This window comes from Tinamus guttatus, unplaced genomic scaffold (genome assembly GCF_059628265.1).
Source record: "Tinamus guttatus ecotype Peru unplaced genomic scaffold, ASM5962826v1 Tinamus_guttatus_pri_ptg000140l, whole genome shotgun sequence".
NCBI classification, from domain to species: Eukaryota; Metazoa; Chordata; class Aves; order Tinamiformes; family Tinamidae; genus Tinamus; species Tinamus guttatus.
In genome coordinates, this window is record NW_028288674.1 from 529,976 (window position 1) to 557,303 (window position 27,328).

Below are 27,328 nucleotides of genomic sequence, written 5' to 3' on the forward strand. Positions count from 1 at the left end.
TTCAAAGCCAGCTAAACAATTATGTCTTTCTGTGAATTCCAGTTAGGGCTGTTTTTCAAGTTTCCAGAATGCTTTCTTTTCTCCTTCATAAAAATGGGTAATTTTCACTTCCTTCAAACTTCCCCTTTAGGCAGCACATCATTTTTAGTACTGCTGTTACTGCAGAAAAAGACATTGAGAAAGGATAGTGGAAAACAAAAAGAATCAATACTAGTGAAATGTTGCTTAAAAGGTAAAGCAGTAAACAGTTTGGGTGCCAGTCTACTTATCTCTCCTTAATCGAAGGATGAGGAATTATGCAGGACTGCCGAGTAGCAGGGATCGATTTTACTTTCAGCTTGCCTCTCAATTATTTAAAACCTTACTGCTGCTCTCTCCTGAAAGGAGAGGAGACGCCTTGATAAGAAAAAATGCGAAAACTTTGCTTCCAGTTTCCAAACAGTACCCTGGAAAGGCTTCCCATGGGCACATCCTGGAAAAAGCTAAACCACCTTCACCTTCCTAGAAGGAACACGGTTCAAGTAGCAAGACCACACAAGATCGCTGGAAACTGGCTTCCTCCAGTCACCTACTGAAATAAATAGTATGGTGCTAGCAAGATACTAAAATACTTTAAGAAATAGTTTTTCAATCAAAACCTCTTACAACCCACTTATGCTTGCTTCTCATGTTCCCAAGAATCATCAGGCCATTTAATGTGAGCCACAGAGCCCAGATTTGGGCAGCCATCTCCACAGAAGGAACAAAGAAGAGGGGAGGGAGGCAAGTGGTTGACTAGGAAGCTCTCAAGCTCTGCAAAAGCCCCACAGTGACAGGAGCTCGCACGGCTGCTTCGCACTCCTCCCTCCGGAGCTGGCAGAGGCTAAGACTCCTCCACAACGCTCAAGGGAAGGAGTTTTTCCCTTTAGCACTCAGAAGAGCAATCTGGGCCAGGGACCCCAAGCAGGCCAGGAGACTGGTTTTCAGCAGGAATCATTTATTCATAAAAACTCTCTGTTCACGTAAAAGAAAGGCTTACAGCTCTTGTCAGCAGTTTATCGCAGATTATCATCAGATAAGGAGAAGTCTGGTTGTGTGCAGATTGGGGAAGAGGCCTGTCTCACAGAACAGGCTCTCTCTGCTGTCAACCAACAAAACCTCATTTCCATCTCCAACTATAAAGGGATTACTTGGACCAAAATTTTCCTAACAGTTGTGATTGAGTGATCCCTTAACATGTGAGAAAGACATTTGCTGTGCGGGGCCTCTAAGCATTGGCTAAAGGCAGTCAAGCTTGCGGAGATCAAGTTTGCCCCTTGGAGCTGCCAGCACAAGGTGAGAGCTTTCAACTTTTATTAAACTTGGCCAGGACAGAGGAGGACTCAGCCCTTCACTCAATACATTTTTACAGATATTCATTATAATTTACAGGGACTTTCAAAAATCTTAAAGGGCATACATCACATATCACAACTGTAAGTATAAATCACGAGAAGTGACTTAGAGTGATAGAGGCAGCCTTATGTGTTCTGACAGTTTCCTGATGTTTTTTCTGGACACCTGTTTCACACAATTTCTAATCCCCTACTTACTTCCTTACCGCTAGTAGTCATCTATTGCACTGCTGATAAAAGTAACTCCCTGTGTAGTGTAAGAATGGAAACAATCCTACCTGAAACAGGAACCTTCAGGAATAAGGCAAGAAAGGTGGTAAGAAAACAGTCAATACACTTTATGACACACGCACCACCTCCAGACGGAAACACGCAAAATTAAAGCACACTTCACACAGATTTTCTTTCCTTAAAATATACCATGTAAAAATGTTTAAAAGTCAACTAAAAAGTAACAAATGCTGTTTTCAAGTGGAACTCCTGCACTACCCTTGAGCAGCCAAAGGCTTTGCGCTGCACAAAGGTGCACACGCAGAGGGCATGGCCAGCATGGAAGCTGGGGCTGAAGCCCTTGTACCATGCACACACCGCGGCCTCACAGCAACAGGGCAGGAGAACTGAGAAGAGAAGGAAGGACAGGACAACAAAAGCACCAAACAAGGAACACGGCATCCATGCAAGAAGACCAGAGGGGATAGGAGATTGCTGAGTGGCTTTGTACTTTAAATATGCTTGTCTCCAATAAAGAAAATGATGTAAGAGTCTCTCCTACCAGAGAGCGAGGAAACACATTCATGAGGATGTACTGCATGTGCTAAAATGTGAAAAATGTAAACCAACCCCACGATCTTCATAACAGACACAATGAATCTAACAAAACCAGGTCAGGGCACTTCTCTGGATTTAAGAAAGGCACACATAAATATCGTCTGGTATGTTTAATCATGGTTTGAATATGTGTTATCTCGAATATGTTTGTGTTTCTAAATGGAATACACAGAAGCTATAAACATTCAGCATTAAGTGATCTGCTCAGACATATTTTACCTGGTTATTATTGTGGAAAAATTCATAATACGTTTCTTTTCAGATGAATGAACAACAAAACTATCATTTCTCCATCAATCAAGACCAACTTCAAACACACAAAACCCAGAAAACTGTTGTTGCTACTTAGCAAAAGACTGCGTTTTTTTCTCCCCTTTCTTCACTGCTCCAGCAGTTGAATGGAGAAGGTCCGTGTGGCTGGGACACACAGTATATTTCTTTCTCCAGCTATCTTTACTTTGTCTGACCTGCACATGCTCCCACTTGGTCCTTACCAAGGAACCTTCTCAACAACATCTGCTTGGGGACACAGAAGGATGCAGCTGCCTCCCGGCCTCTCCATGCCAGGGGAACACAGTTTTGCTGGGGGATTTCTTCAGCGAGTGCTGCTCTGAGACAGGCCCTTTGCTTTTGTGCCCCATTTTAATAAATGCATGACATCTTTTTCCATTTAGAAAACCTAGTACCCAAAGTGATCACATATTTCCATGCTATGAAAGACATTTACGCAGCTCCTTATATTTTGGCCTAAATTGATCTTTATTAAGTCTGTAGCCACACTATTGTGCATCTATTCAGTTTTTCCTATGACCATGCAGTCCTTGGAACGGCAGGGAGAGAGAACGGCAACCCACAGGAAAATTATCATTTTGGAGGAAGACGAGGCTGGTCAATCAGCCTTGAAAACATGAAGCACAAAACTAAAGGAAACTCTGAGCACAACCCTCTTTACTACTTACAGTAACAAAAGTACAAAGCACGGACGCTTCCCCATTCACCAGCCTCTAATAGGTACCCAGGAAGCTGGTTTGAAGAAAAGGCTTCTAAAAAAGTACATGCTGAAGCAAAGAGATTGTCTCTGCATCTCTAAAAAGAAAGCCTTCATTTAACTTGGGCTTAATTTTACCTTGCTAATCGCCCCCAGGTGCCAGTTCAGAGGAACAGAGGCTTGGTAAAGAGCACAGCCTGGAAGGCGCAAGTCTTTCTCACTGCTCTCCAAACCCTTGATGCCATTTCTGGCAAATAAATCTCCAACTGATCCACGAGGCTACATCCGTGTGTCTATCTGCAGTAGCTGTCTTCCCAGGACAACACAGGCACAAATTCTTTGACATCTACCCAGGAAAGGATAAAAAGAGATTTTATGGCACATGGGAAAGGAAGGATTTGTTCTAATCCTAGAAGGTGACAGATATAAAGCAGGAGAAGAAGAGGAGACAGAAGAAGCTAGAATCCCTAGTCCTCTACAATGTAAAGGCAAATCTATCACTGGCCCAAATCTGGGTGGCTAAAAAATCTGCATAAACCCTAATTATATTGCAGGATGGAGGGATCATTATTTTATACTGACAGTTCACCTTCACCAACATGCTCTTCCTTCTCCAGACTCCTTTGCTTGCTGGTTAATGTAAAACTCCTCATTCAAGGACATAACGGCACTGTGTTTTCCCAGGTTTGGTCTCGAGTGTCTGAACTTGGAGAAATCCTCTTTGCTTTGCAGTACTATGTTTGCAAAGCCTGCCTCCGTGCCTAGGAGGTGCCACTCACCGGAGAGGCGACAGGGATGAACCCCAAGCCCGGCCTGACAGTGATGCATGGCGACTGACCCAGGAGTGCTCCATCAAACGCGGCGGGCTCGCTGGGGCTGCTACCCAGGACTGTCCATCCCAGAGGCAGCTGGAACGTATCAAGCCTCACTAATGAGCCCACACGGCTGCCAAACACAGCAAAAGCCAAGGAGCAAGAGCAGGCAGGGCAGCAAAGGGAGCCTACGGCACGGAGGCAGCTACTGTGGGAAGGGCGCAGCAGGGCAGGTTGCACCAACACAGAGATTTTCACCAGCCCGAGATACCGGTGCGGCTGACCACAGCAGCCTGGATGCGGTTTTACCTCCCTGTTTATTTGGGTTTCCTGTGCGCTGCACTCTCGGCATGGTTCGGGACCACCACATGTCCGCTCCGCCACAGCCCGGGCGGCGGAAGCGCGAGGCTTCCCACGGCTTCCTCGGCCGTAGGCAGGAGGGAGCGTCCCCTTGGGAGCCGCGGTCCTGGGCTCGTCCCTCGCGGGAGGGCCCACGCCAGGCCCTGCCGCACTGCGCCCCAGCGCGTACTCGCTCGCCGCACTGCTCTCCTCCATGGCCCCTCGGAGGGCGGGATGCTCGGATGACTTCCACGCACCACTGCTGAATCCCTTACTCAGGGCTTTTTTCCAGATTTAACCTCATCTTCACGAGCACAGAAAACTCCCACACACTATAACCAGAGATTATAAGTACTTATCTTCAAAATGCTCTCCTTTGCCAGCTCCTAGAAAGCTATTCACAGAGCAACACAACATGGTCAGTTCAGGAGAAAGCAAGAATCAAGGCTTCAGTACAAACAGAGGAACAAGAAAGCTGCCCTCATCTGAGATTTGCTGGAACAAGGGGGAATCAAAAGCTTTAGAAACAAATCAAAATCACTGGAAAATGCTTAGACCTGGATACACACTTAAACACATGCAAGAAGGGTTTGCCTCAACCAATGACTACGTCTTTGTATAACTCTCTCTAGTAAAAGTAATGTGCACATTTCTATCCATTTTTCCATTTGAAAACTTCAAAATACATTAATGAAATGAATGCCCAAACCACTACAATGGGAAGAAACTACCACCAGGCTCCTTTCATTAGCACAGAGTTGGCAAAAGTTCAAGACAAATGCTTGGGGAGCTGCTACTTTCAAGAGGTTTCCGCAAGTAGATTCTGATGGGAGATAATCAGATCCAAGCTTAGAGAAGATGATGAAACTCCCAAAATATCCGAAGGTGAACATTTGCTTGTTTTGAAGAACTGATTGGCATGGTTTCCACAACCTACAGCGATGTCCTCACATCTCACTAACCTTAGAAAAAAAGGATGACAATAACAAATGAAGAATCATAGAATGCTTAAGGTTGGAAGGGACCTCTAGAGATCATCTAGTCCAACCCCCCTGCACACGCAGGGTCACCTACAGCACGTGGCACAGGGTGGCATCCAAGTGGGTTTGGAAGATCTCCAGAAAAGGAGACTCCACAACCTCTCTGGGCAGCCTGTTCCAGTGCTCTGTCACTCTCCCTGTTAAAAAATATTTCCTTAAGTTCCTGTGGAACTTTTGGTGCTTCAGTTTGTGGCCATTACCTCTAGTTCTGTCAGTGGCCACCAGTGAAAAGAGGCCAGCACCATCCTCCTCACTGCCTCCCTTGAGGTACTTATAGACACTGCTCAGGTCCCCTTTCAGCCTTCTCTTCTCCAGGCTGAACAAGCCCAGCTCCCTCAGCTTTTCCTCATACGGATCACCTTTTACAAATATGGAACCTGAGCAGTTTTGCTATTGGCAAGAGTATCTTCACAAGTATCCCCAGTTCAACAGCTGAAGGTTCAGTGTCAGGCACACTGCTATTTCATTCACAAACCATTGCTGTTATAAATGAGTTGATGTAAACCTGGAAGGTTACAGTTTTCTAATGACCAAGGCAAGTCACATTTCCCTTGGCATCCAAAGTCAACGATCAGAAGGTTATCAGGCTCACTCTGGCCCTTTTATTTCATACCAATAAAGTTAATGTTCTGCAAGAAACCAAAGACAACCTTGACTCATTTTTGGCATAACATAAACATGAACACAAACCAAATCATAATTCATACAAGGAGGTACAAGTCTATAAAGAAAACTGTTAGTCTGAAACATAAGTAGTAGCAAAGCACATCACAAATCAGTAACGGTTTGTTTTTCTTACAAAGGAAGAACGCTAATTCAGAAAGCACCGTCTTAACTTTAAAAGGCTGCCTCTGCAGAGTGCTTTTTAGCAATAAGAAAGAAGGAAGAGACAAAAACCAGACGTTTTTAACTACAGCAAGCATCAGAGATGGTTATTGTAAGGCCAAATACTGCCCTGTACTCCATCCTACATAATCCCCCTGCATAAAGATGAGACAGAATTGATGAATAGAACTGAGCTATAAGTTTTCCTGCAATTCTGGAAATACTTGACAGATTCTATAAATGTTATGTCCACAAATACTACTGTTGTGACCAAAATAACAGGTAACACACAGAATAGCAACCTAAGGAACAACCTTTCCAAAACCAAAGCCCTACCCTTTCAACATAAGGCAAAAATTAACATTAGACAGTGTTTCAAATCCACCATCCTGACTTCTGCATAAGCAAACTGGGAAACACTACTTCACAGGTTTTTTCACTATTACTATACACTGTCACCTACATGTCATAGCATTCGTCAGCTACTCACTAGCACTATAATCTTTTTAAGCTTCTCCATGACTAATTAAGCGCTCTTTAGCTAAGATAAGTTCATGGACACACACACAATTTTTCTAAGAAAGTTATTTTGAAGGGATATTAAACAGACGTGAAGAAAGGAATTTGCAAAACTGAAGGTACGTGGATGACTTACTGCACCAGCAGTCAAACAAACCTTTTTGATAAAAAAAAAAAGCATTCAAATAGCTTGTTTTTAAATGTAAATTTAGATTCAGGAACAGACCACTGACAAAGCCTTGGGTAACTGGTATAAATCCCAGCCATCCTTTATATTTACAATCAAATAATCAGAATTTAGCTCTGTGATAGCGATAGGTGGGACCAAAAACTAATAATGCGGAACACAGTAACATACAGGAATTGCAAGTTATAAAATATACCATTTTGCTCAACTTTCAGCAGGTCTCTTACAAGTCATTACTAAAAAAAGAGTCTCCTTATGCACAAAAGAAAAATACAGGTATTCTTCTGTAACTTTGGATACCAAACCTTCCTCCAAGCTAGATGATGAGTGTGCCGTTACCACTGCGATTCCTGTCCTTTCTCCCAACGGAAAGGGGTTAGCCGACCACACCAGAAAGCTTCTAAATTCCTTTGAAGTTGAAAATAAATCTTCCCCATAGACACATGGTCCTAGAATTTCTCACTGTTGTTCCAGTTTCTGTTAAGCCAGATTTAACTCCCTCTTCACATCTTTAGGACACACCGAGGATCAAATATTCTAGCTTGGCGGAAAGAGGCATCGTACAGCAACACCCAAGCCTGAAAAGCTCACTTCGAATTACTTCTGCCAGCCCTGGAGCTGGTGGGAGGAAAAAAGTCCAAAATCCCAGCAATCTTCAGGATTATTTATTTCACACCAGTTGCTTAGAGCCTCAAAGGCCTGCTATAACACCCAGGTGGGTGAAGAAAACAAGCCAAGGTGCTCTGAACATGCGAGGCGATGCCGCTCTGGGACACAGGGAAGCGTGGAGGCACCGCAGCAGCTCCCTGCCGGCCGGGACGTCCCCAGGCAGCCGGGCGAAACGGCTGTGGCCGCAGCCGCCTCTGCTCCTGGTGAGGGAGGTACACGAGGAAACGAGGGGGCACCAAGAGTGGAGCCGGTCAGAAACGCTCCCAGGAAATACAACCCAAACTGGCTTATTCCTTCTAAAAGACCCCACAGAGGGAGGTCTTGGGCAGCTTTCTGTGCCTCACGGGTGAACTGCAGGAGCAAGGGCATGGCATGGAGCAGAGTGACGCCAACACCTTTGATTGCAATCCACCAAATGGCACCGGCGCTGTGCTCTCACGCCCGCTCTCCTCCCCGAACAGAAGCACCTTTTCTCCCAACCCATGTCCTCGAAGCACACAATGCAGCAGAGGGGCAGCGACACACCACACACGGCCCAGAAACTCCTCTCCTCCGTTTAGGACCCTTTTGGAACCCGCTCTCATCTGCTCGCACACGTGACAGTTGGAAAAAGAGAACCACCACTTCACTTCACTTAACTGAAAACCCCACACAAGCAGCTTGCCAGCCACATGGCAACCTCTGCCGGGCTTGCTGGCTGCCTTTCTTTAATCCTCCTTAATCCAATTCATTGTCTTAAAGTGGTGTCTCACTTAACACAAGAGCTTCATTCAGGATTACTGCTCAAACACAGCTCCCAATGCCAAGGTCTCATTCACAGCACGTGCGCAGGCGTCCGCTTGGCCTTTGTAACTGTGCCGCACTGTCAGCAGGCACTGCTTAAAACAGCAGTCGATAACCTCAGATGTCAACAGCACCAGCACTTCCTGTATTTAATTAAAGGAAAGTTCAAGCATTTTGGTTGCACATAGCCCTAAGCTTCAAATCACGTGTTGGAAACATACACAGGTTACAATCACTTGGTGAGTGCTTTACCTGAATTAAATCATGTGCAAGAGGAGCTCATTCCAGGGGCGCAGGGCTTTGCCAGCTGGGACTTAGTGCAAAACAGAATCAAATTATTACCAGCTCTGGCACGTGACCGCGAAAGAGACACATATTTCAAAGAAGGGCTACTTGCTGTGGACTTGTTCATACGATTTCTCTCCTACACAGCAGTAGGAAACCCACTACGTTAATCTTGCGGGATGTTGCAGTCATGTTCCACCACCGCTCCTGCTACTTAGGGAGCACAAGGTAGGTATTGTTAGCTCGCGTTACCGCATGATTGAATTAGCGAATGGTATGTGTACGCGATGTATGGCCACCCTTTCAATATGGGATTTGTGCACCAGGCCGGTCGCTGCATCTGCTCAAGCCACAAGGAAAATATCACGCGTTTCTGACTAACACAGCGCTCGGGCAAGCACTGTTTTGAGAACCAACCAGTTTTAGATGCAAACTACTCGAGTCTTTTACGATACCTTCAGACAAAATGGAATTGCAGGTAGAAAAATAAAAACAACAACAAAAAAAGCACAAACTTATTTAATAAACAAGCCCTTTAAAAGTTAAACTTGTTATTAATCACGGCTATAGGGCAGCCTGGGAATTTGCTGCACATGCAAACAGAGTGTGATACTGTGGATGCCAGATTCTACGCTCATTCAACAAGAGCATTAAAATAGCTTCATTATTAACTGTTCCATTTGTATGGCCTCATAAAATTAAAGGCAGCCAAAAAGCAGGTATGATTTCTCTCTCTTTTGTATTCGCTGGATTAAGGACTTTGCTCACCAAAACAGAGGAAATATGTCAGAGTGAAGCATGAGGGCCACACAAATCAAGCACACACCAGCGGTGTTTCTAAGAGATTTCAAAAAATAAACTTCTTGAAATGATATCGTAACTACTGGGTACCAAAGGCAACAAAATCTGCTTGCAAACTGGTAAAATATCAGACAAACATGCCATTGAATAAGTCTTACCAGACCATCACAATTGCTAATAGCAACAGAAGCACCAGGGATGTCAGTTATGTCTCCAACGTAAGCACAGTTGGTCCACAGGGGCTCTCTTTTCCATAACCTCTCCGCAGTACTTCTAGTCTGACTTGTGTTCCCAGCATCGTTTCCATTTCCAGTTTCCACAGAGTCTTCATACCACTCCACTACTGCCTCAGGAGCCACCAAACGGGTGTTGGGTTTCAGCCTGAGATGAAACTCCCTTCCAAATGCCGTGATGTTAAAATACAGTTGTTTGGGGCTTTGGGATATCTCCCTTGTTGATCTTCTTTGGTGACTTGCAGAGAGGATATTGGAGATATAGCTTCCGTCTGCATTGGTGCTGATTGGAATCACTAACCCGTATGGTCTTGGTCTGCTTTTTGGTAATTCTGCCAAGAAAAATATTCAAAACCAAGCTAATATTAGAATGACAGGATGGAACAAACCTAAAGAACGAACAACAGACACAAGGACATATAAGCGTATATGCAAAGATATAACATGCCATAACTTTGTTACAGATTACAATCTTTTCAGAGAACACCTAAATTGCAGTTAATTTATACAGTACACCACTATTAGTAAGTTTTCAGGCCTTATTTCAAACGCGATGCTTGCTAGCTACCCTGCCTCCCATGGTTCATCCCCTACTAAGGTTCCCTTTAAGAATTCCCCTAAATCTTCATCTCAAGAGCTGTAGCAGAAAACCCGTGCACATTAAACAGTGTCACTTTCCACGCCAGCCATGTCACACCGCTATGTGCCCAGTTACCTCCTTGCCAGCCAGTGTGGATGCAACAAGCCCATCTAGTGCAGGCAAATGGGAGGTGCACGTCACTGCTCTCCCTGCTTCCTGCACCCACACTGCTCCTCCTCCCTTGGCTACCAGTGCACAGGCGCTGTAAAAACAGCACGGAGAAGGGATTGCTGGAATACCTCCGAGCAGTCCTCTGGCATCTCCAGCTACCCAGTTAGGCTGTGCTGCGGGCAATCAATTGCTCAGAAAAGTTATTCCAAGGCTAATTAACTTAGCAGTGGCGCCAGCCAGGTAAGCAAAGCCAGAACACAACGTAGATAACAGTAATGAAAGCCACACTGGCTTATCATTTACTAGTGATCCTCACCGATCCCACTGGGATTTCTGTCTCATTAGCAGCAACATTAGCTGACTGGTAAACTTCTAATTGGGGTCTGAATTTCCCTAAGTGAATACAAAACTTGCTTTAAAAGTCTTCCCGTTCTGTACAGCAGTCCCTTACTTGCAGCCTGGAAATAGGACTCAGCCTGAGAGAGTAAATTTTTCCCTCTCCACTCTCCTGCTATTCTTAGACATTGATGAGAAAAGCAAGATGATTTTCTTTTCATACAGTAGGGATAAAACATCTAATAGGAATTTAACCGTGAACATTAGCCAGCCACCCTTAATTCCCGAGAGAAGGGCGTAATCCAGCGCGCCGCTGGCGCGGTGCTCCCAGCTCCAACTCAGGTACTGCTCAGTACAAGGGGATTTGACAGCAGAGCAGTGGTGCCTGGTGCTGGGAGGAGACACGTGCACATTTAAAACCTGCCACATCAACACCTGCACACAAGAGGCAAATGCTACATCCTAAGCGAGTGAAAAGGTCCTAATAAGACACATGCTCTGAAAACTCACTCCATGTCCTACAGCTACCAGTCAAAGTGGGTTCTCCAGGAGCAGCCAACGCAAACATCTTGCTATTACACCACTAAGAGGAGGTTCTAATACTGCTATCACTAATTGCATATAGCTTTCATTTAAATCACTGGGAATTTGGGGAATTAAGAACTGCTGACTTAGCTCCTTAGCTATGGCACCACATCAGAACCCTGGGCTCCTCTGTACTAATTAGTCAAGGCCAACAACAAGGGAGACGACTGCTGGGCTGCGGCTCCTAACCGGGTCACAGCAGTCCCCCAGATCCTCACGTTCCCCGAGCTCCAGCAAGGATGCTGCCTTCCCAGACTGACATTCCTGCTTCCGCCTCACCTGGACTCTTCGGGGTTTCCTAAAAGCGCATTGGAAGAGGCCAGACACCACAGCCTGGTGACCAAACCCTGTGTTCGCTGCACAGCTGAGCACTGACTTTGCACACCTTGTGGTACCATTCCCATGTATCTACTAGCGGGAGCAGAAAGAAATACGTTTTTGCTAATAACAAGCACAAGTGGCTGGCCAAAAGAAAGTAGGAACAAAGGGTGGAAAAAACAATTTTCAAGTTTCTGAGTCAGCAAAAGCACTTTCCAGCATCTCTAAATGTTGAGCTAGAAGAAGAAATGCCTTTTGTTCAAAGGTAATTAAAAGTAAATGTGGCATGACTAAATACTCAAGACATGTAAACTCCTCCGCTGACTTTTGTTACTCTTTTTCCACAGACTCCATCATCTTAGGAAATGCTATTCCAGCTGTAGGTGTTCTCTTTCCTAGGCTGAAGTTTCAGAGTCATCCTGTTCGGTTAATTCGCAGCTTATAAGAAGACAGAGAAATAATAATACAAAATCCCACTTAACTGAAAATTCTCCTCATTTTTTCATCTGGCCTTGAAGTGCTGTTGCACTTGCACAACGTGCAAGTTGAAAGGAAACACTTAGGAAAGAACATCACATTCTTTCATAATGTGCCAATACATAATTAGAGAATGCCTCTGAAAAAGAGCCTAGCTATATTTTTTTCCCCAAACACATATGAAGATACAAATTAACGCTAGTGGCTCCCAGCAGTTGCATTGGCACTACTGACAATTGAGGTTCAGAAGCCCTATTTTTTTAGGGCAACTACATTTGGAAGAGCAGAACTTTTGTTGGCAGAGGATTTTGTGAAATACATTGACCAAATTTTTTTCATGTGGGTGTGCACAGTAGTCTTCCAAACTCACAGCCATCCACCTAAAAAAGTGGATTTCAAGCACATAGTCTAAATTAAAATCAGTGAAAAGCAGAAACTTCTGAGAACTCAGACAAATTACTTCTGTGCCTAAAGTTAGCTACGCAAGTTTGAAGATGCTACTTTTCACCTTCTTTTAAAGAAGTATTTAAACAGTAGTTATCATTCACTTTTCTCATCTTTTCCTTGCTAATATGGCATATAAATACATTTTGTTAACAGTACCATCCTTTTACCAGCCTTCTGCATTACAGACACAGGACCAACTTTCATGACCAAATTAAGTTTTTGGTCTCATCTGTCACCCATCACAGTGACCTTTGCAATTTATCTCCAGAGTGAAAGCACTGGTGGCATAATTTGCCCACAAAAAAAAATAATTTCATGACAATAAGATGCAGATTAACCTGCCACGTGCAGTAACCACCTGCCTCTTCAAACTGCAAGAAAATACTTCAAAAGCAAGAATGTCCATATGGAAAAATACTAAAGCTCTACCAGCCCAGTCTAGCCATGCATTTTTTACCACGAGGTCGTCACAGCTCCCGCCTGCCCCTCCTGCCTGTGCTGGTGGCCCCACAGCGGAGCGGGGCGGGCGGCGTTCGGAGAGGACAAACCTGCATCTCACGAAGCTCACAAGCAGTTCAGATGTTGCTCCAGCAGCAGAGCTGCCCCGACCAGGCAAAAGAGCCAAGGCTGATGCAGGGTCATCAGGACATGCGGTGGGAACCGCTGGGTACATCCCCAGCGAACGCTGAGCTACATGCTGAGCTACAAGCTGCGTCCCCAACTGTCCCACGCTGGCAGGGATGAGATGACCAGAGAGCTTTGGTCAGATACCAGGGCTCCCCCAGCTCTCTTGGAGGATGCACCTGAATACACAGAGTCCGGATGGAAGAACTGGCAAGGTCAGCGGGCAATATATGGGTTGCGCCAGGTTCCCAGCCTCAGTTACACTAACTTGGCCCACAGCTGGTCGCAACAGGGTGAGCAGAGGGGCGGCCCCAGCTCCTCAGGAGAGTGTTTCCCCGCAGCGAGGAGTGATGGTGGCACCGGGTGGGCAGCGCTGGGCCCCAGTGCACGGGGGGCCGGGAGCAGAGCGCAGAGCAGCAGCGCCCTGAGCGCCAGCACCTCCGAGTTCACACTGTCACCAGGCACCACGGAAACACTTCCTCTCCACAGTTTGCAGGTATTGGCAATAGATTAGACAATAATGTAGGTCATTAAGCTTGGGCAACTCCCTAGCTATACAATACGTTCCACACTGATATTAAAAAAAAAAAAAAATCTATATACTTTTATTTATCCTAAGTGACTATTCAGGGTACAAAAAAAATTAGCTGCTGACAGCAGCTAGCCCTGGGCCAAATCAAAATCTACGAGACCAATGCAAACTGACACTTAATAGGGACTTTAAAGTAGGCCAGCCCATTTGGAAGCAATCCCACCGCAAGTTTTACTGCAGTCATTAAAGCTCTAGACCGAATACACTATACCTTTAAATCATAATTTACAGGACAAAACATTATGTTAAATACTAACAGTTTCAAAACCACAGTTCATGGAAAAACTCCCAAGGGTTATAAAGTGTTTTTTTGGTTGGATGGTTTTGGAAAATGCAGTCTCCCCCCTCACGAAAGCACCCCATCAATCCCTGAAAGACAGCACTGCTCACAGCCAACTTAGTCTTGGTCAACCCAAGGAAGAACCTGAAGGAAAAAGGATGCATTTTCCATGTGAAGGAATTTTGTCTTATGTACAGTATAATGTACGAGATGCATTTCAGTATAGCTTCTGGATTCTAAAATACAAATGCAAGCCATATCTCATGGAAGCAACCAGAAATAAAACACTGGAGCAGCAAACTGCTGGAAAAAGAAAAGCTGTTTTGCCAGCTTAAACAGACCTAACTGTCTCTAGTCCTATTGCTCATCACTTACAATGAAAAATCAACCCAAGTGCTTAAGTATGTGGTGCCAGAACTGAAATGGAGAAAATGAGACTTCCAAAATTTAGAAAAATACTTGAAATTCTTCTCTGAACAAAACCTCAAATTAAGCCTGAATCAAAACCTCAGGACTGGAGGTCTAGTGGCAACTGGAAATACAATTGCCTCGGATCCTTTTTCACTGCTGCAGCTCCTTGCAGGCACAAGTTCCAAGTCTTACCAGTTCGGCCAAACTGCTGAACCGCTTCTTTCATAACGGGCTAAACTAAGAAACAGGTAAGGGCAAGCTGAAGCTCCTGCTAACGCTCTTGGAGAGAGCGTGGGGGATATAACGCCTGCTTCTGCATCCTCCGGGAGCCCCTTCCATGCCATGGAGCCCTAAGCTCCCTGGTGTTCTAAAAGAACTCGGACCTACGGAGCTCAATTTGCATGCACATGTTGCCAATTACAGGAGGTTTCCCGTCTTTTGAAAACAGTTAAAGACATTTAACATTCAAGATGAAGCACGCCGCGGGCACTGACACGGAGCTCTCATTTCAGGACCATCACGGGCACCAAGTCTGCACTATCCCATCTTCTTTCGTATTTAGGCCAGTTTGCACAGCACCAGTCACAGTCTCTTGAGGCAGGCAGGCAGCACGCAGTGCCACCAACAGAAGTGCGCAGGGGCCGCAACATTAGACTTGCTCCAGCTAAGAGAAAAGGTTGAACGCTTGCGATGCAGAAGCAAAAGCGCCTGATGACAGTGGCTTGCCCTGGCCAAATGGAGCAGGCATTTCCTCCCTGATGCAAAAGAAAGTATGGGACCCACAGCTGAATTCCCACATCTTCCCCTGGGGTGGTTTCAGCACTCTGCAGTTCTGAACTTTTATTGCTTTTGTTTTCAAAAATCACAAGCAAATTAAAGCCATGCCACATCACTCTGCAGAAGCTACAAATGCTGCTGGCTGGTAGCAGGACCTAGGATAACGCTTGCCAGCACAGAGATTTTTTTTTTTCCTCAAAAAAAAAAAAAAAAAACCCACAAGCAGGTTGATTTTTTTTTTCTTTTTTTTTTGCTTCCTTGGAAGTAATAGGAAGAACAGGCAACAAGGCTTACCTGCTTGGGTCTTCTGCTCTTCAGCAGCCTGCAGAGGAGAAAAGAAGCACACATGAGGTCATTAGTGGGATTAGCCTGACTGCACAAGGTTTCTAGCAGGCAGAGAAGTTGCTCGGTATGAATCCCATTATTTTCCATGTTTCTGCCTTTAGCTTCCAGGGAGGGCATTTTTCCTTAACCGAAAAAACAGCAGCTCCCTCCGAAATGCTAACGGAGTCCGTAATAAGTTTAACATGAATAGAGCAGCTAAGAAACGTGGGCTCTGAAAGAACGTTTCTCAGCTGCGACTCTGTGCCAAAAAAATAAAGCTAATAAAAAGTTCAGCGTCCAAAAAGAGGCCTCAAAATTACTTCGAGGGGCGCCTCTGGGGGCACATGGGTGCCGCTCCGTGCATACGGGACCCCGGCTTGCGCAGCGGGGCCAGCGCGCGGGTGACGCGCGGCCCCCTCCAGCCGCGGGGACCCTGGGCGGGCTGCGGGCGCGGGCAGCGCGGCGGAGCCCCCCGCAGCGCCGGAGCCCGAGCGGCAGCCGGGACTCACCTGGCGGGCGGCTGCGGCGCGGAGCCCCCCGAGCGCGGCTGCCACTAGCCACAGGGACAGGAGCACCATCACGAGCCGGGGCGCCGCAGAGACCGCCGCCCAGCGCCCCCGCCGCACCGGCCCGCTCTCCTCTCCCTCCTGCTGCTGCTGCTCGCGGGCGGGACGCGAACCGGCGGCCCGGGGCTGCGGCCCCGCTAGCGCCGCGCGCGCTGCCGCCGGGGCGCCGCGGGGCTCCGGGCGGGCGGGTGTCCGCGCCGCCTCCTGCTGCTCGCTGCGCCCGCCGCGGCCGCGCGCCTAATAAAGGCGCACGGGGCCCGCGCGCCGCTCCGCCCTCGGCGCCGACACGTCACGGGCCGCCCGGCCGGCCCCGCACGAGACCCCCTCCCCGCGGCCCGCGCTCCCAGGGCGCCGGGGAAGGCTCCGGGCACGGCCCTGCTCGCCGGTGTTTGCCTGGTAGCTGCTACGCACTCGAGGTACCCAACGGTAAGGCGGTAATAGCCGCAACCAGGTGCATCCCCCGAGGGGGAAAAAAAAAAATCACCCAGCAGCTTTACAAATACACCCCTCGGAGCACAGATCACTTCAGGGGAAGATGGTTCGACAGTCCTCAAAAGCTCACCGTGCGGGGCGAGATCATGCTCCCCTGTCCATCGCCCAGCCCGGCCGCACGCTCCCTGCTCCACGTCTTGGCACCACTTCTGCACCGACCAGGGAGCAAACGGCGGCACTGGAGCTGCCCAGGCTTTGTTTCAGTTTTTGTTCATTTGTTCCCGAGGGGAAAAACGATGCAACTCACTCCTTACTGGCACAGTTAGGTAAAAAGCCCCGTTTTACTGAATAGACATCTGAATTAAAAAGCATGAAAAAGCCCCTCTTTTTAAGCCTTTCAAGAGTTGCTCTATGAAGAAACCTTCTGCTTTCTATCTCACTTGCTGTGTGGCATTAAAGATGGTTAACCCAGGAACATCTGGATCCAAATTTAAAATGACACTGTTCTGCTCTATTGTCTGCATTCAAAGTCCTATTTACTACTCATACAATAAAGTCACGACCAACTAAAATCGCTTTCTACTGGCCTACATCTAGCACAAGCAAGAGCATTGTTGCTATGTGAAGGTTATCAACATAGATGTGTAAAGTGTCCAGCTAAAATTATCACCTTTAAGTTGGAGTCAGAATTATTAATTCAGAAATGCTAAAACTAAAGCTTTGCTCCAACTTTACTAAAGCATTACGTACCCCAATGGGAGTTAGGCCTCAACCAGCATGCACAACGGGTACCCTTCCTGCAGTTAAGGGCGTTTGACAGAGCTGAGCTGTAGGTGCAAAATTCATGATTTGATTTCTTTCTCCCTCCCATTTTTCCCAGCACTCATAAACTCTGTGTTCCTTCGGATTTCACACTTTCCCAAATGTGCAAGGTCACAGTACCAGAAACAGGACGCAGGAGGAGCTCGTTTAAGTGACTCACTCAACACCTGCAGAAACAGCAGTTCTCATTAGTGACTAAACCCAGTCCACCTGCACCACGTCCCCTTCTGCAGAGCACGGCCTCCTGCCTCCATCCTTGGCACTGGGGCGGCCGCGGCCGCTCAGAGCCGAACAGACAGCGGCAAGTGCAAAAAGCCCTCGGGCAACGTGCACCAGGAACCAACCTCCTGGCACTTCCTAATCTTAAAAACATTTGTTCAATGAAGTGTTGGGTGAGATAGCCCTGGTTGCTTCATTTTTTCAAATTATTATTATTATTTTAATGCCAGAGAAACATAAAAATAAACAAACCAGATCTAGAGGCCAGAGCAGATAATCTGTTCTCTAGTCTGTCAGAGCAAACAATCATGGTTTAACAGAATTATAAGAGAGTAAAAATAATGTCTTATATAATCAGACATCTCTTGTCAGCTTACTCTAATAGGAAGAAAAGCTGGGTACGAAGCTTCTAACAAGCAGAAATCAAGATAGGATTTGAAAGTGCAGGTAAAGACATTTTTCATCTCTGCCAGCCACATTTGGACATTCTAGTATCAAAGAAATCATAGATTTTCATACAACTTCTCAATCTTATTTAGGCAGATTAGAGCCCGAAGTCAGGTTTATGTGTTTCTCAAGTCAGTATATATGTGTGTGTGTCTTTATTTATTTTATATATACATATGAGTACATACATACACATGTATATCATATATAGTATGCATATGCATATTTTGCATACTATATATATAATATGCATATATAGTATATTATATATACACATATATAATATGCACATATATATATACACATACATATATAAAATAAAAAGCTGTCAAGTATTTGCAATTCCAAAATGATCCTAACACCACATCAGATGGGTTTTCTGCATAGATGCAGTTCCTACTGATGCACTAGACTGACAGCTACAAATATTTCATGAATCTGTCTTTAGGCCCTGGAGCAAAGAGGCACTGATGTCTGGGAGGTTTTGTATGGGCCAGATCCTGACGTGTGGAGAGTGCAGAGGTTCATGAATGGCAAGGACAGTATTTGTGTGGAGAGTGCAGAGGTCCATGAGTGGCAAGGACAGTATTTCTGGGACTCAGTACTTCATGCTGTGACTTAAATGTTGCATTACCTGCTTCAAAAGGCTCTGGAACACATTTGCCCTGAATCTCGGATTTTCTCATGGCAAGGGTGCCTGGAACACAAGACAATTTCAAAGCACATTTTAATTGGAACAAGAATTCAAACAGAAAAACTTGAAAGAACAGTATTCCCTCTGTGAAACCGAGAGAACTTAACTGAAGAAGAGTTTTTAACTCCCATACTAGCTTCCAAATATTAAAATTTTTCAGACAAGCCCCAAGTGAACTTGACTAGATTAAAAGCATATAAATTAAAGAATAAAACTGGAATAAAGCCATGGTCTAGACAAATTACAGTCTTCACTGATCTTTTAATTTTTGTGTGTAACATATGCACATGTTAGTTAATAATCATTTTTTTCTGGTACTTTTATATAGAAATAAAGTCCTTTCCACAATATATTTTACCTGTGTTCGGATCTACAGGGTTCTTTGCCTGTTCACACTGGGGATCTGATGTCCTTCCTCAGTAGTGGCAGATTTGAAAAGCATTAAGTCTGTTCTTTCAGAAACAGCCACGTCACTAAAAACTGGGGGTAAAAGAAGTTGCATATTTAAGATGGCAAAGACAATTGCTTTGAATGCCGGTTCTAGAAAACTAAAAATACTTTCTAATCATCATGCGGATGTTTTCTTATTTTCATAGGAATTGCTATAACTGTGGGCCACCAAGAACTTGCTTCTTGTAGAGAAGTTCATGGAGGCTGGTTCAGAAAAAGGTACAAGAAAGCCTCCCAAAACAAATGAATTAGTTACAAATTGATTTACCTTTTTTGTCACCCACCCCAACCCAAGATCACATCCCTCAGTTCTCAGGCTTTTCCATTTTCTTCATTATAACCTCAGTTTGTTTTTACTTCCGGATACCAGCCCTGCTGAAATTCGTCTTCGGAGTCAATATTTCCTTTAATGATTGATGCCCTGGGGCCTCAGGTTCTCCTTTTGTATGAGGCATGTGCTGATTTAAGTATAACCAAAGGGCATGACCCGTGGCGAGGCAAGGAAATTGGAGACTCGCCAGCGTGAAACCAAAGTACCTGGGGAGCTGCTCCTCAGCCCAGGCCAGGGCTGCAGTGCTGTGGGTGGAGGTGACAGCTTAGGCCTATTCCCTGGCATTCACTGGGCTCTGCATTTCTCCCGCTGAAGGAAAAAGACATAGTCCCCTCAGAAGCACATTGCACCATACGGTTATAAAACTCAGACATAGTAAGGATACATATTTACTCCCCACACTCAACCACCAGCCGGTCAGCTTTTCAGCCTGCTGATTGTTTGCTTAATGAAGAAACAACAAGATTATTTTTTCAAGTCTAGAGATGCAGGAGGCCTGCAGCATGGTCTTGAAACCCGAGGCAATACAAGCCAGCTTCTCAGCTCCTCATTTTTAAAACTGGGTGCTATTTGCACGTCAGCGCTGCTCGAGGGGCTGTTGAGGGAGGGGAGCGCCGCTGTCCCCCGCGCTGTGAACGCGCACCATGAAAGCGCCCGCGCAAAGCCCCTGCGAGCAGCGCCAGCGCGATGCTCCCAAACGAAGGGCACCCCTTGCTGCACGCTGGCACAGCTCCTCGCACCTCTCCTCCGGCAGCAGCGCCTCGGCCGCGGCAGCTTTTCAGCTTTTCTGCTCTCGGGGCTACTGGCCAGTAGCTTTCAGGTAACCGAGGTGCCGTGAGCAGCCCCAGGTCTCATCGCTGCCGTCATGCAGGAATGCAATATTGCCCTAAAATCAGAAAAAATACCTTCTCTCTGCCTGTTTGATACAACTCTGTTCATCCAGTCCGAAGTTGTAAAAGCTTTTTCTGCTAGGATACCACATTTAGCAGTTAAGTCACAGCCTGATTTGCTGTCCAGTCACTTCTGTGATTTGATTTCCAAAACTGCACAAGAAGATTTTCTTGATATTTTTCATCTGTTTACCGCAGCACTATAAAAAAAGGATTTTGCTGAAGGTCTTGACAAGAATTAACAGACAGCACATGAAATGGAAGTACATTACATATGAAAATGTCTATAGTTTCTCCTTCACAGGGCATTAAAATTGAGAATACTAAACCACACAACTATATTAAATTGCTTTAAAGATAATATTAATCTAGCAAATTGTTAAATGAAGAAAAACAGCATACCCATTACTTTTAACAAAGCAGTGTAAGATTTATGGACAGGATTTAACCACAGGACATAGGAAACTCAAGAGAAAAATGTGAGACATGAAAATTACGGTTGTAAAATATCTTATGAAAAATAAGAAGTTGTAGAAATACAGGAGGTAGTGTACGTGACAACTTCATATAATAGCTGCATTCCATAAAAATGTTCCTATTTTGAGGTAGCTGATGTTGAAACAAACTCTGCCAAATAGAGTGCAAAAAAACCCACAAATTCTCCAAAGAAAGCAGTATACAAATATCCATAAATCATTCTAAAAATAAGATCAAATAAGATGAAACATTTAATCGCCTGAGGCAGTGACAGAGAATCAGTGGTTCTTGCTAGTGTATTTCTAGTTGTAAAACCCCCCATTTTATACTTTCATGCATAAGCTCTTCTGGGCAGTGGGGAGTTGTGAAGTCTCCTAGTGAAGACAATGAGATGGATGGATGATATATGACTACCCATGTATAAACAGCACATGGGGTACTTGTTGCAGTACTTGCAAAGAGCCAAGTGACTGCTCAGACAGACACAAGAGAAATAGCAACTCCTGGCTTCTGGAAGTCAGCATGCGGAGACCTTAAATAAGGATTGTACCTGCCCAAGGTTCTTTTCTCTCCCTTCCCCTTTCCTATTCCACGGATGGAGCAGGAAAGCAGTTTCCAAGTGGAAGCACAAAGCCTGACAACGTAAGTGATGCAGAGGAAGGCTGCCCAGCACGCTCTCTGAAACGGGAATCACCGCCCAAATATGCGACGTGCGAGAGATGCTATAACGATTATGACCACAGAGTGGCTGTTCTTTTTGCAGCGTTTCTTGTAAGGAAAACTGTGACAGCATGTGATAATTTCTGGGATTGTTAAATTAAACGTATCTCTGTGGACGGTGAAACAGACTTCAGGGACGCGGTTTCAGTAACATTTAATTCCCAGGGCTTCATAAGCAGCAAAGGTCATAAGTGACGGAAGTATGACAAACACCGCGGTATTGCTAAGGTCCCAGGATGACCATCAGGCACTAACGTTTGGGGTTATTCCTCCTGCAACCAAGTGCTGCCCAGCAAGATGTCTGTGAACACACTAGAGTTGTTAAGCAAATGAAATCGGTCACATTTAACAAAAACAGGAGAGGGGAGGCAGAGGAGACGAAGGTACTGGAGGGTTTCAAGTCCCCTGTAAGGATTCTGTACAAAGTGATGCTATCCATATAGTAGTTTGCTCCCATTTACTAAAGGGAAAAAATGCACTGGGAAACACTATATGTGTATATATATATATATATATATATATTTTTTTTTAAAGAGTAATGGCCACCCTGTCCCAGAACAGAGATATACCACAAAATCTAAAATCTTCTTTTGGGCAAGACGCTCACAAACACATCAAGCTTCCCTAGCCATTACGAACCCACAAAAGTCTTGTGCCTGATGGAGAGGACGGTCACAGACTCCTTTGCTAGCCAACTGACTACTGCTTTGCATTTTCTGAAACTCTCTACTAATTTTCTGTGCATATTGGTGTAATCTCTGCCTTCAACCAAGCTACCCTGAAGCATAGACTGCATTAACTACACGTGCAGCAGCCTCAACAGGCTGTTGATTGACACCAAAGACACAGTAAATCCTTCCAGTAAAGGCCATGCCCTCCATGCAGCCATCTGAATCACGAGGAACAGTTTTTACACCAGTCACACTCCTGCAGAACTTTGGTGGTCAGGGCATAGATGCAGCAAGAGAGAGTGAATATTTTTTCTCTCGACTGATACCTCTTCTGCCATGGATTTGCAAGAAATGGTTTCCATGACGAGCGAGGGAAGTTGCGCACCAAAGCCTTTCCTTACCTTTCAGGAACATCAGGAAAACCAGCTATTCCAGGCTCTCTTCCTAAAACCAGAAAGGACAGGAGCTACACCACAAGGATGAAAAATTAAATGCCAAAATCCAGATTGTGCTGCTGAAAAGACTGTTGCTAGAGAGAGGCAGTGAGAGGACTTGATCCGGCTCCAATTCGAAGCTGCCTGTTCCAGAAGGTTAAGATGTTATCTGAGCCCATTACCTCACAAAATACTTCGAGTCAGTCATGTCAGTGGTTTTGGTTCTTTCCATTTCCCTGACTTTATTACAAAAGGTCACTCTGTGTCGCAAATCCACAAATAACAACTTGGGGACGCTTGCCAGCAGTCCCTTTCCTACGCGTTGTAGTAACAGCCGCAGTGGGAACCAAGAGACAGCCCTGCTCCAGTGACTCAAAGGGCGTTTTAACTAGGACCATGTGAAGCTGCTGGCCACACGTCATCCCGCACACAGCAGACTTGCGTTACGCTGTGCCAGTGTTCATTCAAAAAAAGGAGACAATTTATACCACTAGCTTTGCATTTAATGCATTTTGCATTATAGCTGAAACTTAGCAAAGTATTAAGGAGATACTCAGCCTCAAGCGCACAGACCCTCATTCAGGTTATATCTTTGAGATGAAAAGCCTAAAACCAGAGAGGAGAAAATGAGGCTTTATTTGGAATTCAGACAATTTAACAGTGGTGCCCTTTCAGCTGTTCTCTCCCAAGAAAAACCAGAATAATTTAAGCTCCAAATCGGCTTTAGCTCTCCCCTGTTAGGTCTCCCACAGTTAGGACAGACAGCTCTAATTTGAGGCAAAATCACCTTCCTAACCTCCGTGGCGGCCCAGCACACAAACAACTCACCTAGAGCGGAGGCCGAGCCGTGTGCCAGCTCTGCAGGGCACTGCTGGAGCTCCGAAGGCCTCGCACGTCTCCAGGGCTATTCGATTCAGACCTCTGCCCTCCACTCACTGCGCGTGGTGGTGTGTAGCGACACCCGGACCAGGGTGAAAGTCCTTAAATCTATACTTAGGACAAAGTCGGCTTTATCATCAGGTGCTTTAAATACTTAAGAATAGTCTCCATTAAAGAACCACACACTTCTTCCTTGTGTGCAACATGCCGGGGCTGCGCTGCTGCCGATGCACATGGCATTTGTCTTGCCAAGGTCACTGGCAAACTGTTGTGATCTGACGGGCGCATTCAGAGAGGAATTCTCCTTAGAAATAGCTGAGATAATGTGGAATTAAAATTTCACTCAGTCAAATATCACAGCTAAAGCACATATTGATGCCATCATGCAAACTTAACTCAAGAGGAAAAAGCTGAACTAGGATGCTATGATGAAGAGTGTGCAAAATAAAGCAGCTGTCACTATGGATACAATGGCAGGACTGGGCTGAGCACTGTTATTTCTGGACAACCTCAGTTCTAGATGAAAGCAGGAAAGTTGTCTGGCACAAATAAACATACCAGAACCAAAGTACAAAGTGCTCTCATTAAATCTCATGTATATTGACCCATTCAGTAGAATTCAAGTAAAAAACAAAGCCTGGATCAAAACCGGAGAGAAGAAAGTTTCCAGACTGTTAGCAAATCTGACCACTCAGAGGAGACTTACCTAAGTATAAATTAGAAACAGCAGATAAGAGTAAGTACTTAGGAAAATTCTGGTGACATAGCAGAAACTTCAATGATCTTATAGGTAGATGCAATCAGAAAACTGAAATGCTAGTACTGTTTTAGAATATATATATATGTACTGCATATATACACATATGTAATCACTTCCTTTTAAACTCTTATAATTAACATAAGAAGTTACTAAACCTCTATTTTTAATAAGGAACATATGTGACTGAAGTGCAAGTAGAACCTTTGTATTTAGAAAGCCTCACACACAGGCTATTCCATTGATAGAATTTCCTAGATGTGGTTACTCCAGACAGTCTGATAAGACTTCAGAAGTTCAGGAAAACTAGATCTTGGAGAGCTTTGTTTTAAGATTGAGAGTAGCGACAACTCTTTTTGAAAGTTGTTCTTCTGTAGTCATCATTATTTGGGGATGAAATAAGTGTCTACATCCACTGTCTCCAGAAACCTTAGCAGTTTATTTGTTTCAATATCAGGCCTTAAGCCAGAAGGACTGGCTACACAGCTAAGTTTGTTTTGTTTTCTGCTAGTATAGTGGGCTTGGAATAGGAGGAGACACTGCTACTTGGCTGTGGATTTTAGCATCATGGTTACTTTCCCATCAGCCCATGTACTGCATTGGTCCTTATTTGGACCAGACAGAGAAGTCACAGTCTAACTCCTGCACTGTTATATTTTACCTAAATACATATTTAGATATGAAATCCCTGAATTCACTCTGAAGGAATCTTCAGCGCACATTCTGCGCAAGGCACACGAAGGGCTCGTAAGAGAGCTATCACTGGCAGGGTTTCCAAAAAGTTCAATGAGGTTTGACCTAGGGCTCATTTAAGTACCCAACTTGGTGCCTTGCCGAATGGAACACAACTCTGTTTTGCCTTCCCGAAAGCACAGACACAAGATGCAATTTCTTACATTGTGCAGTCACATCCTTCAAATTCATAGCACTCCATGGGAAAGTATACAAATCTAAACCTGTACTACCACTGTAACTCGAATTTGCTGGGACACTTCCAAATCACTTCCATTTCCAGGAGGAATTAAACCAGGTGCTTTGTCTCTGCAAAGCAGCTTAAGCTAAAATCCTGATACCACTTGCTGCTCTCACATGGGGTCATGTTCATTAAATATTTAAGCCAAAATAACAGTAAATTGAGATGAGGGAGTAGCAACATTTAGCAGATAAAGCTTAATCTCTCTGAACTTCAGTTCTCTGTTGCCTCTCCCTGAGGATCTATCTGCTTTAAGAGATCAACGGGACCACATGGGACAGCACTAGCACTGTTTAAAAATCACAAGCTTAAATGAAAATGAGAACTGAGCTTCTGACCTCACCTAGGGTCGTCTTACCCACGTCAAGGCTGGGGTTATTTCCAGGGCAGCACACGAGAGCTTTCACTGCAGCTGCTTGAATAGCACTTTGCCTGTAGATTAATGGATGACTTAGGCTTCTCATTCTTACCAGCCTTTACAATTCAGGAGAACACAGAGGATTTCTTCTGAAACACTTGAAGTAAGAAGACAAAAGCGAGCTAACCTCATGACCTGTAAAGTGAGGTTGCAGAGAAATCTACTCATCACAGTTACTCACAGTTTCTGGGAAAGGGAAAAGAAGGGGTTTCAAGACAAAAAAAAAGTAACTTCAGACGGGAATCTACCACAACCATCTGTTTCTGAGGCATTTGCATGATGTAGAGGAAAGAGTAAATCCAACAAGGACCAGTTACTGATAAAGAGCACTGTCAGCAAGGACTGAACAGACTTAAAGCAAAAGCACTCTGTACTTAAAGCAAAAGCACTCTGTACTTTCACTGTTCTTCCTTGTATCTAAACAAAGGAAACAATACGATGAAGTGGAGGAAGTAGCATTTTAGCAGCTAAACCTCTACTCTTATCACTGACCTTCTGTTTTCAAATCTCTATCCAATGAATCTATTTATTCACTCAATGAGTTTCACAAATTCAACAAATAACAAGGTTAAATGAAAACGACAGCTGCTCTGGGTTCCTAAGAAAAAGTCAAGCTCCTTCGAAAAATTAATTTCCTACAGCCCCTGTCTGATACGAGAGGCGTTGCAGAAGAGGTGCACAAAATCCTGTTCACTAACAAGGTGATGCCAATATGATATTGTCACTTAAGAATATGGCAACACAAGAATAGTTCAGCGCATGGGCCCAAAGATCCATCCTGAGCAGTTTCCTGCCTCTCAGAGTTGCCATCAGTCAAAGACCATTTTCAAGACAGAGCAAGTGCAAACTGGTAACTTTTCAGAATGTTTTCCCCAGCTGCAAGGCTGAAGAAAGGCTGAACAGTGAGAAACAGGAGAGCAGTGATTCTCAAGAAGTCTTGGCACTTCACTCAAACACCTTACAAGCCCATCTAGAACCACGCCAGCTCTCCAGTGGGTGTGCAGTAGTCAGATATTGCTGGAGCCAATATTTCTGCTCACTTGCTAGACAACTGTTAGCAAAAGCAGAGGTAGCAGCAACTTCCAATCCCATGTACCAGAGAGGGAGGAGGAAGATGGAGACCTGCAACAGATGGGGCTGTAATATGCACACATGTATGAGAATCCCAGTGAACTCAAACAAGGCTGTTGCAAGCTTCAGGTCAAATGTGTGCCAAGGAGTTAGTCATAACCTGAGTGTTCGTCAGAGCTCTGCCACTGCACAAGCTCTGCTTGCCCTCAGGCTTGCCCTCACCCTGCCCTGGACAACCTGGAGTGGCAGAATGTCATTATCCACCCTTGAAAATGCTAACCTTTTCCTATGGTGGTTGTTCAGTAAAACAAGTAATCACTGTACTGTTTTAAGACTGTTCTGAGTAGATTTAAATTACAATGATGTTTGCTATAAATGAGAGAATAATACATGGAAACTCATCTCTAGTTAGTAGGGCAGTTGCACACAGGCATACATATATACACATGAAAATATATAGGACAATATGTATC

General features: G+C 45.0%; 1 protein-coding gene across 2 annotated transcripts in view; it reads right to left on the bottom strand.

The window, feature by feature from the left end:
• Window positions 1-16,220, bottom strand: part of ADAMTS3 (ADAM metallopeptidase with thrombospondin type 1 motif 3) — a 107,853-nt gene extending 91,633 nt beyond the window's left edge. For both annotated transcript variants that reach the window (XM_088521957.1, XM_088521956.1), the window contains exons 1-3: window positions 16,114-16,220; window positions 15,575-15,602; window positions 9,608-10,014 (exon numbers count right to left, since the gene is read on the bottom strand). In XM_088521957.1, coding sequence (XP_088378083.1) covers window positions 9,608-10,014; window positions 15,575-15,602; window positions 16,114-16,182 — 504 coding nt within the window. In that variant the 5' untranslated portion in view covers window positions 16,183-16,220. The remainder of the gene's footprint in view (window positions 1-9,607; window positions 10,015-15,574; window positions 15,603-16,113) is intronic.
• Between the last annotated feature and the right edge of the window lie 11,108 nt (window positions 16,221-27,328).